At 42.9% G+C, this 13652-nt stretch overlaps 1 protein-coding gene across 1 annotated transcript in view; it reads left to right on the forward strand.

Moving 5' to 3' along the window:
* The window catches only part of LOC126340649 (potassium channel subfamily T member 2), a 1715804-nt gene that overhangs the window by 1455360 nt on the left and 246792 nt on the right, over positions 1–13652 (forward strand). Inside the window, exon 12 of the mRNA XM_050001706.1 lies at positions 6887–7087. Coding sequence (XP_049857663.1) covers positions 6887–7087 — 201 coding nt within the window. The remainder of the gene's footprint in view (positions 1–6886; positions 7088–13652) is intronic.

A 13652-nucleotide genomic window follows, 5' to 3' on the forward strand; every position in this document is an offset into this window, starting at 1 on the left:
ATGGAATCGGTGGGTACAGGAGGATAATACAGAACGCCGTGCTGGATCCCAACGGCCTCGTATCACTAGCAGTCGAGATGACAGGTATCTTATCAGCATGGCTGTAAAGGATCGTGCAGCCACGTCTCGATCCCTGAGTCAACAGATGGGGTCGTTTGCAAGACAAGAACCATCTGCACGAACAGTTCGACGACGTTTGCAGCAGCATGGACTATCAGCTTGGAGACCGCGGTTGCGGCTACCCTTGACGCTGCATGACAGACAGGAGCGCCTGCGATGGTGTATTCGATGACCAGCCTGGGTGCACGAATGGCTGAACGTCATTTTTTCGGATGAATCCAGGTTCTGTTTACAGCATTATGATGGTCGCATCCGTGTTTGGCGACATTGCAGTGAACGCACATTGGAAGCGTGTATTCGTTGTCGGCATACTGGCGTATCACCCGGCGTGATGGTATGGGGTGCCATTGGTTAAACGTCTCAATCACCTCTTGTTCGCAATGACAGCACTTTCAACAGTGGACGTTACATTTCACATGTGTTACGACCCGTGGCTCTACCATTCATTCGATCCCTGCGAAACCCTACATTTCAGCAGGATAATGCACGACCGACCGCATGTTGCAGGTCCTGCGTGGGCCTTTCTGGATACAGAAAATGATCGACTGTTGCCCTCGCCAGCACATTCTCCAGATCTCTCACCAACTGAAAACGTCTGGTCAATGGTGGCCGAGCAACTGGCTCGTCACAATACACCAGTCACTGCTCTTGATGAACTGTGGTATCGTGATGAAGCTGCATGGGCAGCTGTACCTGTACACGCCATCTAAGGTCTGTTTGACTCAATGCCCAGGAGTATCAAGGCCGTTATTACGGCCAGAGGTGGTCGTTCTGGGTACTGATTGCTCAGGATTTATGCACCCAAACTGCGTGAAACTGTAATCACATGTGAGTTCTAGTATAATATATTTGTCAAATGAATACCCGTTTATCATCTGCCTTTCTTCTTTGTGTAGTAATTTTAATGGCCAGTAGTGTATCTTTTGCAACTCGGATGTGCAGGAGAATAGACAATGAGGTTCTGGAAGGTACCGAGAGGGATGTAAGCCAAGCCGACCACAATGCCGTGGCCAGCTGTGCTACGTTTCTCAGTTGAAGATGCAACAACCCGATTGAGATGGTCCCACAGATTCTCAATTGGGTTTAAATCCGGGTAGTAGGGCGGCCCGGGGAAGTATGCTAAACTCGTCCTGGTGTTCTTCGAACCAGTTACGTACACTGTGAGCTGAATTGTACTGCTGATGGATGCCACCGTGCCGAGGAAAATGAGGGCTACATGTGGGTGTGGTCATGGTCCCCCAAGGAAAGATGCATACGTTTGTTTATCCATTGTGCTTCCAGAATGAAAAGATCGTTTCCCTTTATATATTAACATATATTTTTATATTCTGTCTATTTCAATGGCGTGACGTATGGGCTACACCCATGAAGCAGATCACAGCAGATCTGCCGGTCTATGCAGTAAATGGAATTTTTTTTCAGGTGTTTCAGCAATTCGTACAACGACGATACTTCCTACGCAGTCGAATCGGCAGTGAATTATCTTACGATATTGGTCATCCAGTTTGATAAATCGTTCATGTATACTGAGGAAATCAGAGGTCTTTTTACACTTCCTTAGGATACAGTCGACGTTACTATCGTTATTTAGGAACATTCACCGTCCAGCACGACACACTGATTTCTATTAGTCAAACACCAGTAAACCCCAATTTTCAATTCTTTAAAAAGCCGAGCTCCCTCGTTAAAACGTCGTACTTCCCGACTTGTTGGTCGTCCAGTGGTACATTTTAGTACACTGTCTGCAAAATGTCTGAGAATAGAGGCAGGAAATACCGTCGACAACGAGGTAATTAGACGTGGACGAATAGTATTACTTGTAAACAAGTAATAAATTAAAACGCTATGCCTGCTGCTTTAGTCTTATTGCACGAGAAGCGACAATTTAGTGTGCAATGTTGTTGTTTTTTCGATCATTTTCTTTTAGTGGGTTGGGAAGTGGAGTTCAGGCTGTCAGCGAGAAGAAATTTCGTATAAGTTTGAAATACGATGTTCAACAAAATAGAGGTCCATTTTGTAAATCCTTCATTTCCCCACATTGAGATCTATAAGTCTGAAATTTAGCTCGATTGTGCCTTCAACAATACTTTGTAACGATGCAAAAGTATGGTGCCCTGCGACATCACCCTCGGGATCAGTGATGCTTCAAACACCAGTGTGCCTACGCATGTACGAAAAAGGGCAGAGCTTAGAAGACCGTGAGAGGTAGGTTACTGACGTCACATTTACACCAATAATCAACACTATTCGCCCCAACGCCTACGTGGACGTCTCGAACTATGGAAAGGTCATCACACCTCCCATGTCCCACATCTCATCCCTTCCCTTGACGCACTTTGCGGTGTAGGTCATATCTGTGACCCCGCGCGTTGAAATCACGCAGTTTTCGTACGCGTGGCCCAGGTATAACACTTCGGCAACACCACTGCTCAGAGTCGACACGAGAATTCCTTAGGAGGTGTCATAATGGGCGTCAATGAAACCACGTCCTCCCTTGCGCCGTTCACTTTGACATATATCGCGGTCGAAAACGACAGTATGCACCGCGATGTGCAGCAGGACGACGACACTGATGGCCTTCCACACTGCTGGAACCTTCTGGACGACAATGCTTCAAACATCATCTCACCCGTTTGAAGTGTAGCGTGACAATTTTTGCTTTGATATGCTGGGTGGAGCCATTAGGGACCATTCAAAATCATTCAACGAAATTTTAGTATGATCCAAAGCAGAAAAGGATATTTATGCTTTTTCGTCCTATCTTTTTCACGCCCTCCTGTGACGTGTGCACATCGGAATGCAACATTGACACTTACATGGATAGAACGACGAAGAGTCGCTCAAAGCCTCCTCAGTTCGACATCACTTTCAGTTCCTTCCGCACACATTTGTTGATAATGTTAAAAATGTACTTTACAGAGACAATTATGCGCCAAATTCTAGGCACCTGCGCGATAGCAAACTCCTTCGACATCCCTCAGCTGAATGACGCCACAGCACCAGTGCCTGTCAGTCCAGAACCGCGCTGCTGCTACGGTCGCAGGTTCGAATCCTGCTTCGGGCATAGATGTGTGTGATGTCCTTAGGTTAGTTAGGTTTAAGTAGGTCTAAGTTCTAGGAGACTGATGACCTCAGATGTTGTCCCATAGTACTTAGAGCCATTTGAACCAGTGCCTGCTTGCCACATTCGAAATCTGTGGGGCGTCAATGGGATTGCCTAGGAATTGGTGAATGATTGTTCCTGTACATCAAGTACTTTTTCGAAGGGCCCGATGAAGGTGCGCGTGTGCCACCGATGAAACTGTCAAACTGGGGGGAGTCCTAAAAGCTCCCTATGCTTCTTTATACACACTTGCGTCGATGTCGCACTTCCGCATACACATGCCTCAGAAGAGCGCGAAAAAGAAGAGATGAAAAAGTATAAATACAAGGTTTTCTGCTTAAGATCACATTCAGATTTCGCTGGATAGTTCCTAGTAACACCACATATACCAGAACACCGTATACCAAAACAAAAATTCTGGTCACACTACACGCCAAAGAGGTGAAATCACGTCCATGGGGGTTGTTTCTCAAATGGCTCTGCGCACTATGGGACTTAACATCCGAGGGTCACCAGTCCCCTAGAACTTAGAACTACTTAAACCTAACTAACCTAAGGACATCACACACATCCAAGCCCGAGGCAGGATTCGAACTTGCGACCATAGCGGTCGCGAAGTTCCAGACAGAAGCGCCTAGAACCGCTCGGCCACGCCGACCGGCGGTTGTATCTCCATGATGTCCTTAGAAAAGGGATCGTCTGGAAGGCGCCGAGGGTCTCAATGGTTTTCAAGGACATGGTCCTGTTGCACATCATACTGCAAACTGTCGTTTTCGACCAAGAAATGTGCGAAAGGATTGGTTTCGTTGATGCTCTTCATGACACCTCCTGAGGTCTTTCCTTGTCGATTCTGAGCACTGGCGTGTCCCAAACATTTTTCTTAGTCACCCGTAAGAAAACCGTGTGATTCCATCGCTATCAGCCACGGGTCTGCACTCCATCATAAATATGTTAAGAAAAGCGGTGAGACGTAGATCGAGGAAGATGTCACGTACTCATGGTGTGACACGTACACCGTGGCGTTGTGCGGAACTGTGGTGAAATTTTGGGACAGTGTGACATCATTAACTCACCTTACACCTCACATGGCCTTTTCGGCTCTGGATTTTTTAAAATATATGTTGCCACCTTGCCGAGCCAGGGACTGACGTCGCAGAGAACGCGCTTTTACACTATTACTGAGGAAGGTTGAAGGCACCTTTGAGCTTAATGCCAAACCTAGGTCGCAATAGGAGAAAATGAAGGGTTTGAAAAACGGGACCCTTTAATTTTGTTGTCCAGCGTCTGTCTAAAGTTTGCTTCATGTCGCTAAATACTCTCATTCCTATCTACTAAATTAATTTGGGTAATTTGCGCACTGTGAGTTATGCTGTTCCAAGAGATGCACAAAGTTTCTTTCTATAACATTTGACTTACTGTTTTAAACCTGTAAATATAGGTTTACAGCTCGTAATGAGTGCATTATGTCAGCAGTTTAAATTTTGAAATTCGGTCAGTCACTTTATGAAATATTAAAAACAATTTTTTTGTCCCTGGAAGCAAATTAGGTAGGCAAACAGCAACTTGGACCTGTCCCAGGTTAGCCGTTTAGTAATATACACCAAGGTGACAAAAGGCATAGGATAGCCATATGCACTTATACAGGTGAAGGTAATATCGCGTTAGTAAGGTATAAAAAGGCAGTGCATTGGTGAAGCTGTCATTTGTACTTAGATGATTAATGCGAATAGGTTTCCGACTTGATCATGGCCGCACGACGGGAATTAACAGACTTTGAACGTGGAATGGTAGCTGGCGCTAGATGCATGGAGCATTACATTTCGAAAATCGTTAGGGAATTTAATATTTAGGGATCCACAGAGCCAAGAGTGTGCTGAGAATATTAAATTTCAGGCATTAACTTTCACCGAGGACAACACCGTGTCCGAATACCTACACATAACGACCGAGAGCAGCGGCGTTTGCGCAGAGTTGTCAGTGCTAGCAAAAAAGGAACACTGCGTGAAATATTCATAGAAATCAATGTGGGACGTACGAGAACGTACCCGTTAGGGCAGGGTGGCGAAGTACGGCGTTCATGGGCTATGGCAAAGACTACTGATGCGAGTACCTTTGCTAATAGCACGACATCGCCTGCAGCGCCTCTCCTGGGCTCGTGACAATATCGGTCGGACCATGGAGGACTGGAAAACCGTAGCCTGGTCAGATGAATCCGTATTTCAGTTGGTAAGAGATGACGGTAGGGTTAGAATCTGGCACAGTCTCCACCAAACCATGGATGCAAGTTGTCAGCAAGACTTTGTGAAAAATGGTGGTGGCACCACAATAGGCTGCGTTTACATGGAAGAGACTGGGTCGTTTGCTCCACCTGAACCGATCACCGACTGGAAATGGTTATGTTCAACTACTTGGAGATCAAAGAACGATGGAATTTTTTGGTTGGCAGTGCGCCATTTCACCTTGCCTCAGCTACTGGTGATGGTTTGAAGAACATTCTGGAAATTCCAGTGAATGATTTGGGTACCCAGATCGCCCGACATGAATCCCATAGAACATTTACAGGACATAATGGAGAGGTCTGTTCGTGCCCAAAATCCTGCACCAGCAATACTTTCGCAATTATGAACGACAGTAGAAGCAGCAAAAAATGGTTCAAATGGTTCTGAGCACTATAGGACTTAACATCTGAGGTCATCAGTCCCCTAGAAGTTAGAACTACTTAAACCTAATTAACCTAAGGACATCACACACATCCATGCGCCAAGGCAAAATTCGAACCTGCGACCGTAGCGGTCACGCGGTTCCAGACTGTAGCGCCTAGAAACGCTCGGCCACGCCGGCCGGCGTAGAAGCAGTATGGCTCAATATTTCTACATGGGACTTCCACCACTTCGAGTTGTTGCACTACACCGGGCAAAAGGTCCGGCATGGTACTAAGAGGTATTCCATGACTTCGTCACCTCAGTGTATAGTCCTCCAACCAATCACATATTTGGGAAACTACTTCGGATAAACGTATCTCGGTAGTGGTTACGTATTGTCTAATTAGCCACCCATTTTAGTCTTCTTTTTTATTCGTGTCTGAGGTACACTAAAGTGAACACATATACAATACATACAAAGAAAACTATACAATATTCACCCAGAATTGGACAACTTTGATAGCATTGGGTGCTGCAGACGTTAAGTCCTTCATGCTACAGCTGGTTGGGCATAAGTTACATTTGAAGAGTTGCCGATTTGTCTGCAGTTCACCGCTTTCCCACAGTGTTGTGTTGGCATTTGGCAGTTGGATGTTCCAATTAAGGAGATTGTCCCTCGATCTTGCGGCATCGGTCCATAGTCGGTTCAAGGGCTTCCAGATGACCCATTTTTCCATGTGTCCAGGTGGCAGGGATTCTTGTGGTGTCATCCAGTTTGACAGGTGTTGGCATCTTTCTTTCCACTTGGTGAGTCGGGTAGCCGCAGCTGATCCTTCTAAGGGCTGTGAAGTTGTTAGGAAACTCTTCCTGGACTTCGGTCTTGGCTTGGCAGGTTGATGTCCAAAGAGTGGATGTGAGGTCACTGTATTTGATTTATGCGTCTCGATGTTAGCGGCGATCTCTCTTCTGATGTCACATGGAGCAACCCATTTTAGTAATGCGCCCTTTTCACGGTGTGCAGGACTACTACGTGGTGCTGCTGTCGCCGATGGAACTGGACACGACGATGCGCATGATCCTGCAGGTGCCCATCTGGGCGCAGCGCGTCATCTACATCCAGGGGTCGTGCCTCAAGGACAGCGACCTGGCCAGGGCGCGCATGAACGAGGCCGAGGCGTGCTTCGTGCTCGCCGCCAGGAACTACGCCGACAAGACCGCCGCGGTACGTACTGCCTGTCACCTTCGTTACTGGTTACACGCACACTGTCCCCCTCCTTCCCCCACACTCCGAGTCTGCCGGTACGGAAGTCAGGCCGGTGGACCAGCATTGCGGCGGTGGGAATAACGAAGCTTAAATTGTAACATCCCATTAGATCATTAGAAATGGAGCACAAGATCAAGTTACGGTAGAACGGGGAAAAAAATATCCCGTGTCCTTTTCAAAGCAACTATCCGTTCATTTCACTTGAGCGACTTGGGGAAGCTATGGAAAAACTGGACAGGAATTTGAACCATCGTGCTGTAAAATGCGAGTCCCATGTCCTACCACTGCACCATATTGCTCGGTGCGTTGGAGAGGACAGATTTAAAAAAAAGAAAAAGTTAATCAAAAAGTTTCAATTGTCAGCCTAATAACATAAAGTTATGCAATTAATTTGTTGACAAGATGCCTGCTGGCTTCTGCCTCGGGTTTTTCGGACGACTTTTGTCTGGTGCGAGTGGTGGCATTGTCAAATCTCCACCCTCCATTGGTGGTCGTGGACTGGTCCAGTCCGCCAACACCAATGAAGAGTGAAGCTTTGACAATGCCAGCCACAAGTGCTCGCGAAACGTAAGTAAAATTATCAGATAAACGTCGACCGAAGAACCCGAGACAGAAGCCAACAGGCGCTTTGTCAAAAAGTGGCCACGACAGCGCTTACAATTTTCAATTTTTTTTTTTGCTTATTTGCAAACAACGTAGTCTGTCTCCATTTTGTGTGTTAACGAAAATTTTTCGTTCGAAATTTATAAATATCACTATCCGAAAGTGTGGTCTCACGACAAGATTAGTGCGCACATAAATGTACCATTAGTGTCATCAGCTTCGATGTAATAGTAGTCTGCTAATTAAAGCCCTGATCTCCACACATACGTACGTCCAACACGCATCAGCCTGTGCAACAGAAACAGTGTTTCATCGTGACTCATCGTTTGTAAGTCCCAGCCGAACTTTCAGCAAACTGGCACACATTATTAATTATTATTAATAATAATCACATTGTATCACCTCTACCGTTCAGCAGACGATCATACAAGAGCCAAACATAAATAAAGTAAGGGCTGCTCTCAGCACATACTCAGATAGAATGTTTTTCAAATTTATATCATCTACCGTTTTATTTCAAAATTGTTGTGTTAAAACACATTTCTCCCTGTCTTTCTTTTTTTGCAAATAAAGCACCAAAAGTTGCACAGCCAATCAAACGGTAATTATTCTTCCACTCGCAGTACAGCTACTTCTCTCACAGACTATATCAGGTAATTTAGTACACTTTACGTGAAAGAACAGCCACCCTTAAATAAATCCGACTGGCGCGAGACTGACGGTTCACATGTGGTCCATCGGTGAATCAGAACCTGGACTAAGAAAAATTTTAACCGTTCGAAAAAAATCTTGCTTTGTTTGGACTTTATGTGCAAAAAAACACGTTTTCCTGGAAGGCCTTTGAAGCGCGCGACGTCTTTGCTTAATCTTCTACGAATCGGTTGAAACTTTGCGCGAAAGTAGATAAATGGACAAAGTCAATACTAAATTTTTCTATACAATAATCTTCACCTGTTGTCGAGATACGATGGTTTAAATTCAAACTAAACGTAGCACTCATGATCCTTTCTTTCTTGAACTGAATGCGTGGTAACTGTTGAAAGTGAATCAAATAAATAAAAACCTCATTCTTAATATAAAATTGAAAACTCGCTTTCAGACATTTAGTTTCATTCGGATTTTAGGAGCAAAAACACCTTTTCTGAGATTCCTACGTGCGCCACTTCTATGTTTCAAACTCGTGCCAATCGATTCAAATTCTTTAACTAGGTAGAGAAATATTCGTTCTGTTGTTTCGTGAAAGCTTTATCAGTTGCCACGACATAGCCGTCTGAAGCTGTGTATAAAATGCACGTAAGAGCCAGTTTCACGCGAACTGCACGTGCTGTGACCGTTTGAAGTGATGAAGATGCTAATAAAAAGAAAATTCTTACAGTAATTATAAAAAGCGTTTGCAAAAATTCTTTCATAGTTCGACCATTACGTGCGAAAATAGCATGCCTGTACACGGACTTTGTTTTGTAGACATTTATTGCATTTACAGTGCTGCATTTGGATATAATTTTAAAAAAACTCTTTATTACAGTTGATTATCGTTTCGTTGTTTTTACCTTAACGGTTTTATTCAAAAGTGGCTTAAAATCATCGAAAATCTTTGGACGTGCAAGACAATGTACGTATCAAACCAGAATTATGCCCAACCCCGTAATAAATGATACACTCTTTGATCGAATATTAAAAGCTTTATAGATAACCTCGCAGAGCATTAAACTAACTCAAAAACTTGTATCAAAAATGTTCAGAAAATTTGTCTTCTTATTTGTAACCAGTATAAAAGGTTTTACTGCGTTTTCTTCAGAAATTATTCTATCTTCTAGAAAATTTATTTTCGGACAGAACAAGCTTAAGGTCGTCAGTTTTCGTACAGGATTGATAGTATTTTGTCTTGCTTTTATAGTTTCGCAGTTCTCCTGCATATTTCAGCCAAGCTTACTCACACTTAATTCGGATTGCCTGTTACAACATTTCACGCCACAGTAATCACGTGAGCTTTTCTAGCAGCGATTTCTTAATTTTCAGTTTTTATAATTGCATTCTTTAAGTAAACAATGAGAAGAATATTGAGATAAGACGTGTGTTTTTTCAATAGTTTGTTATTTGTTGTGTGAATCTTTCAGCTTGCGATGTAGTGAGCTTTTAAGTAATATAAAAGGTTATCTGTGTAATATGGTCGTTTCGTAAGTTTATTTACCTAATATCAACTGATTACATACATTAGTTTCATAAACTTCGCACAGTGTTTAATATGTCTTTCGGAATCGTATTTATGTTTGTTGTTTTTTCTGCGCTGTATTAAGTATTTACGGCTATTTTTTATATATTTTTGTACACTGTCTCAAAAGTATACGAATAAAATGTGTGCACTATAACACAAGATGATTAAACTGTAATAAAAAAAATCTTACGAGATTTTAAAAATTCAAAAAATAGACAACAAAGTAAAGTAATAAAATAATAAACTGTGAAAACAGAACACCTCCCGTTGGCATTTGACCTTCACCTGGTGGCGAGACTTGTGTGCTCTGAAGACAGTAGGTCGTTCTGCACAGGGTCAACTATGCCAGGCAGGTAACCGTAGAAGAGCCAGACTAACGATGCTCAGCTTACGCAACATGTATCGGAAGAGAATAAAAAAACCTATACCGGATCAGTTGTCACCCGAGTCAAAAAATCTAGACCGGTTGCCAAGCTATTGTGATCTAACGTTAGAATTGTGGTAGAGTAAACGTTGGGAACCAGAATGAAAAATGGTGTTATCATAGCACAAAAAAGGCAAATATGTCCTGGACAGAGTTAGGGATGTAAAATAAGGGAACTAGGTTTTCGACTTATTTGGAACCTACCAAGACACTTTAACCAAAACATCAGGACATATTCACTCTTTTTTACGAGTTAACCCCACTTCCCCAGCGCAGTAAGATCTCTTAGTTGCAAGGTGTTGGCACACCTGTATCATACAATTTGTTGGCTAAATTGCCTGATTATTTGCCCAAAACCCACAAGATTCGGCAGCCATAGTAAAAAATAATAATAATAATAATATCATGTGGCGAAGAGCATACATGGAATAGCTGGAAAAATTTTCTGTGGTAATAAAATTTCTGAGAGTGGATTTGTTCCTGGACGGCACCCTAATACAATTTTTTTATTTCTGTGTGGAGGGATTGTTGATTTTTTTTCCCCCGAGTGGACCATTTCTCCTCCAAATCCAATCCCTGTTTCATGTATGATGAGGAGTGTAAGACAAATATACACAAATTTATATGCTTCTAGAGAGCGAAATGTGTCTACAATAGAAGGTACGACATGACAGGGACTACATGATGCCATGTGTCATGTTATACGACATGTAGCATATTACTTTACTTGACACGATATATTATATTAAATGACATGGGCACTAATATTGACAGTAAAAAAGCGCGAATTCGTGGAGATTATTTGATTTAAATGTTTTTGAAGCTGCCAGGTAAGTTGGAAAACCTTGTTCCTTTCTTGTAATTCCCTAACCGTGCCCAGGACTTATTAACATTTTTTTTTTACTATGGCAGGAGCATTTTTCATTTTGGTATTGTTATAAACTACATTTTGTGGTTTGCTTTCGAGTGCAAAAATGAATAACTTTTATGATTGTCCAACACGCGAGCACACCATGAATAGCTGTTCTTGAAGGGAACAAGACTCTTTTAAACTTACTGTGCAACTTTGGATTGTTGGACGTTGTGCCTTTCTGATAGACTCTACGACAATCTTATCGGAAATTAGAGCGTTGTAAAGCTGAATGATAAGTTAGTAGAAATTCATGAAATTCATGGTTTAAATACTGACTTGCCTTTTGTTTTACGATTAATATTTCCGCAGTTATGAGGAGTTTAGAAGCTTTATTGTAGAAATATACTTGCAAAATTGACTTAATTTACGAGTTCTGATGGGAAGCTTACTTTTTCGTCTTGGTTACCAATGTGTCAGTGGATTCAAACAATTTCTTCTTCCGCTGATTCCACGTTCTATATTCACTGATATAATTATTGAACTACATCATTTATATTGCTAAAATTGTTAGCTCGCACTATCACTTTTTATTTAATTAGTTTTTCTCTACAAACAGATGCACATTTCCCCTGAGTTGTTATTCTTTTTTTACTACATTACACAACAAATTCAATATTTGAACCATTTCCAAACTGAAGTCTAGAACTTTCATGGATATACTAGAACATCCAAAAACATTTGTTAACATTTGTGAATATTCTAAAGACACAAGAACATTAGAGGATAATCTCGAATTTTTTTTCAGTGGTGCGAAGGAGACAGAACATGTTCTGGTGACAATCGCTATGTGATGGCTACACAAATATCTCCACAACCACTAGTACTACTTCACAATCGCTGTGGGACACAACCGGAGAACTAGGGGTAACATCAGACACAAAAATCAGTGGCTGCGGTGGATGAAACTACAAATAAAAACATATTCTGACGCGACAACTTTTACTTATTATGCTCGCGCAAGGGAATGGACCCTTACAACACATCAGTAGCTACACGAAATTAAATAACAGGTCCATAAAGTCCGTCACCAGATACTTCGGCATCTTTTTAGATGATTGACAAAATTATGGTTCACATATTGAAGAAATGAGCAAGAGAGCCAGAAAAACGATAAACAAAATGATTAGTCCTGCCAGTTACGATTATAAGCAGCCAATGCAAACAATAAGAACATGTCATAACACTATCTTGACTGCGATCGTGGGATATTGTGCCAGTACTTGGGCCCACGGACTTTCGCTCATAAGAATAAGGGACAGAAGCAAGCAGAAAATTCAAAGCCAGATCCTCCACCTACGGCTGAAACGGTAGGGTGGTGCCCAAAGAGCGAGGCGCAGTTGTAGTTTCCTACCAAATAGAAAACATTGACTGGGAACAAAGCATCTGAATCCCTCAAGGGCCTGACACACTTCTGGTCATGGCCCTACTCTACCTATTGGTATCGAATTGGTAGACAGGCGTCCGAGCGTGCCTGTGGTAAAGAGGGTACAGAACATACTATCTGGGGATATCCACTGTATGCCCATGTTGCTGATACTGATAGGCAGTAAGTGAATCAGAACGGAAGACTCGATGTCAAAGAGGTGCTGCATTGCGAAACAGAATGGCAGATCCTGGACAACATTGCTAACGCTATTTCACGAAAGACATGGGTAGCGCGTTAGCTTATCAAGCAACCCCTGTCTACTGCACTGCGAGCGGTTACGGCAGAAGATTGAGAAGCAACGCAGCGAAGGCAGCTGAAGTCAAAAGTTGCGGCAGGAGAACTGCCAACACGTATGCGCGGCCACTTTAACAACGTCGGAGAGAAACGCAACCGTGGGTCGTGTCTCGCCACCCAAGTAACCAGAACCGGGGTGACATGGGCTAGAGTGTGGCTGCGAGTGTCGTTGGCTACAACGATGCTCCCTGGCGACAGGGGAATTCCTCCCTGCAACCAGGAAGCCAACAAACATTGGAAGAGGCGTATTGAACCACAACGCCCTCCACAGCGCCCAAGAGACCAGCAGGGCGTGCCTATGGACCGGGGAGTGGTTTACAACATTATAGAATGTGACAGAGAAAAATTTGGAGTTGTTATAATACTAGTAGAGACAGATTTGGTAGCAGGTGTGGTTTTTATTCATAGTAGAAATTGTTAATTATTACTAGCTTATCGCCCGCTGCTTTGCTCGTGTTGACTGTATGGCCTGCAGAGACTTTTTTGTTTACATTTAATGAAATTTTTATGTTGTTCACAAACTGCAACACCTTCTAACCTATCCACGCTAATTAAGGCCATGTAAGCATGGTCTTTTCCAAATGTGCTTCTGACAAAAAGTGATTCTGGTAGCCGGAATCCAAAATGTTTGTTAAGAATGCCTTATGC

This window comes from Schistocerca gregaria, chromosome 1 (genome assembly GCF_023897955.1).
Source record: "Schistocerca gregaria isolate iqSchGreg1 chromosome 1, iqSchGreg1.2, whole genome shotgun sequence".
NCBI classification, from domain to species: domain Eukaryota; kingdom Metazoa; phylum Arthropoda; class Insecta; order Orthoptera; family Acrididae; genus Schistocerca; species Schistocerca gregaria.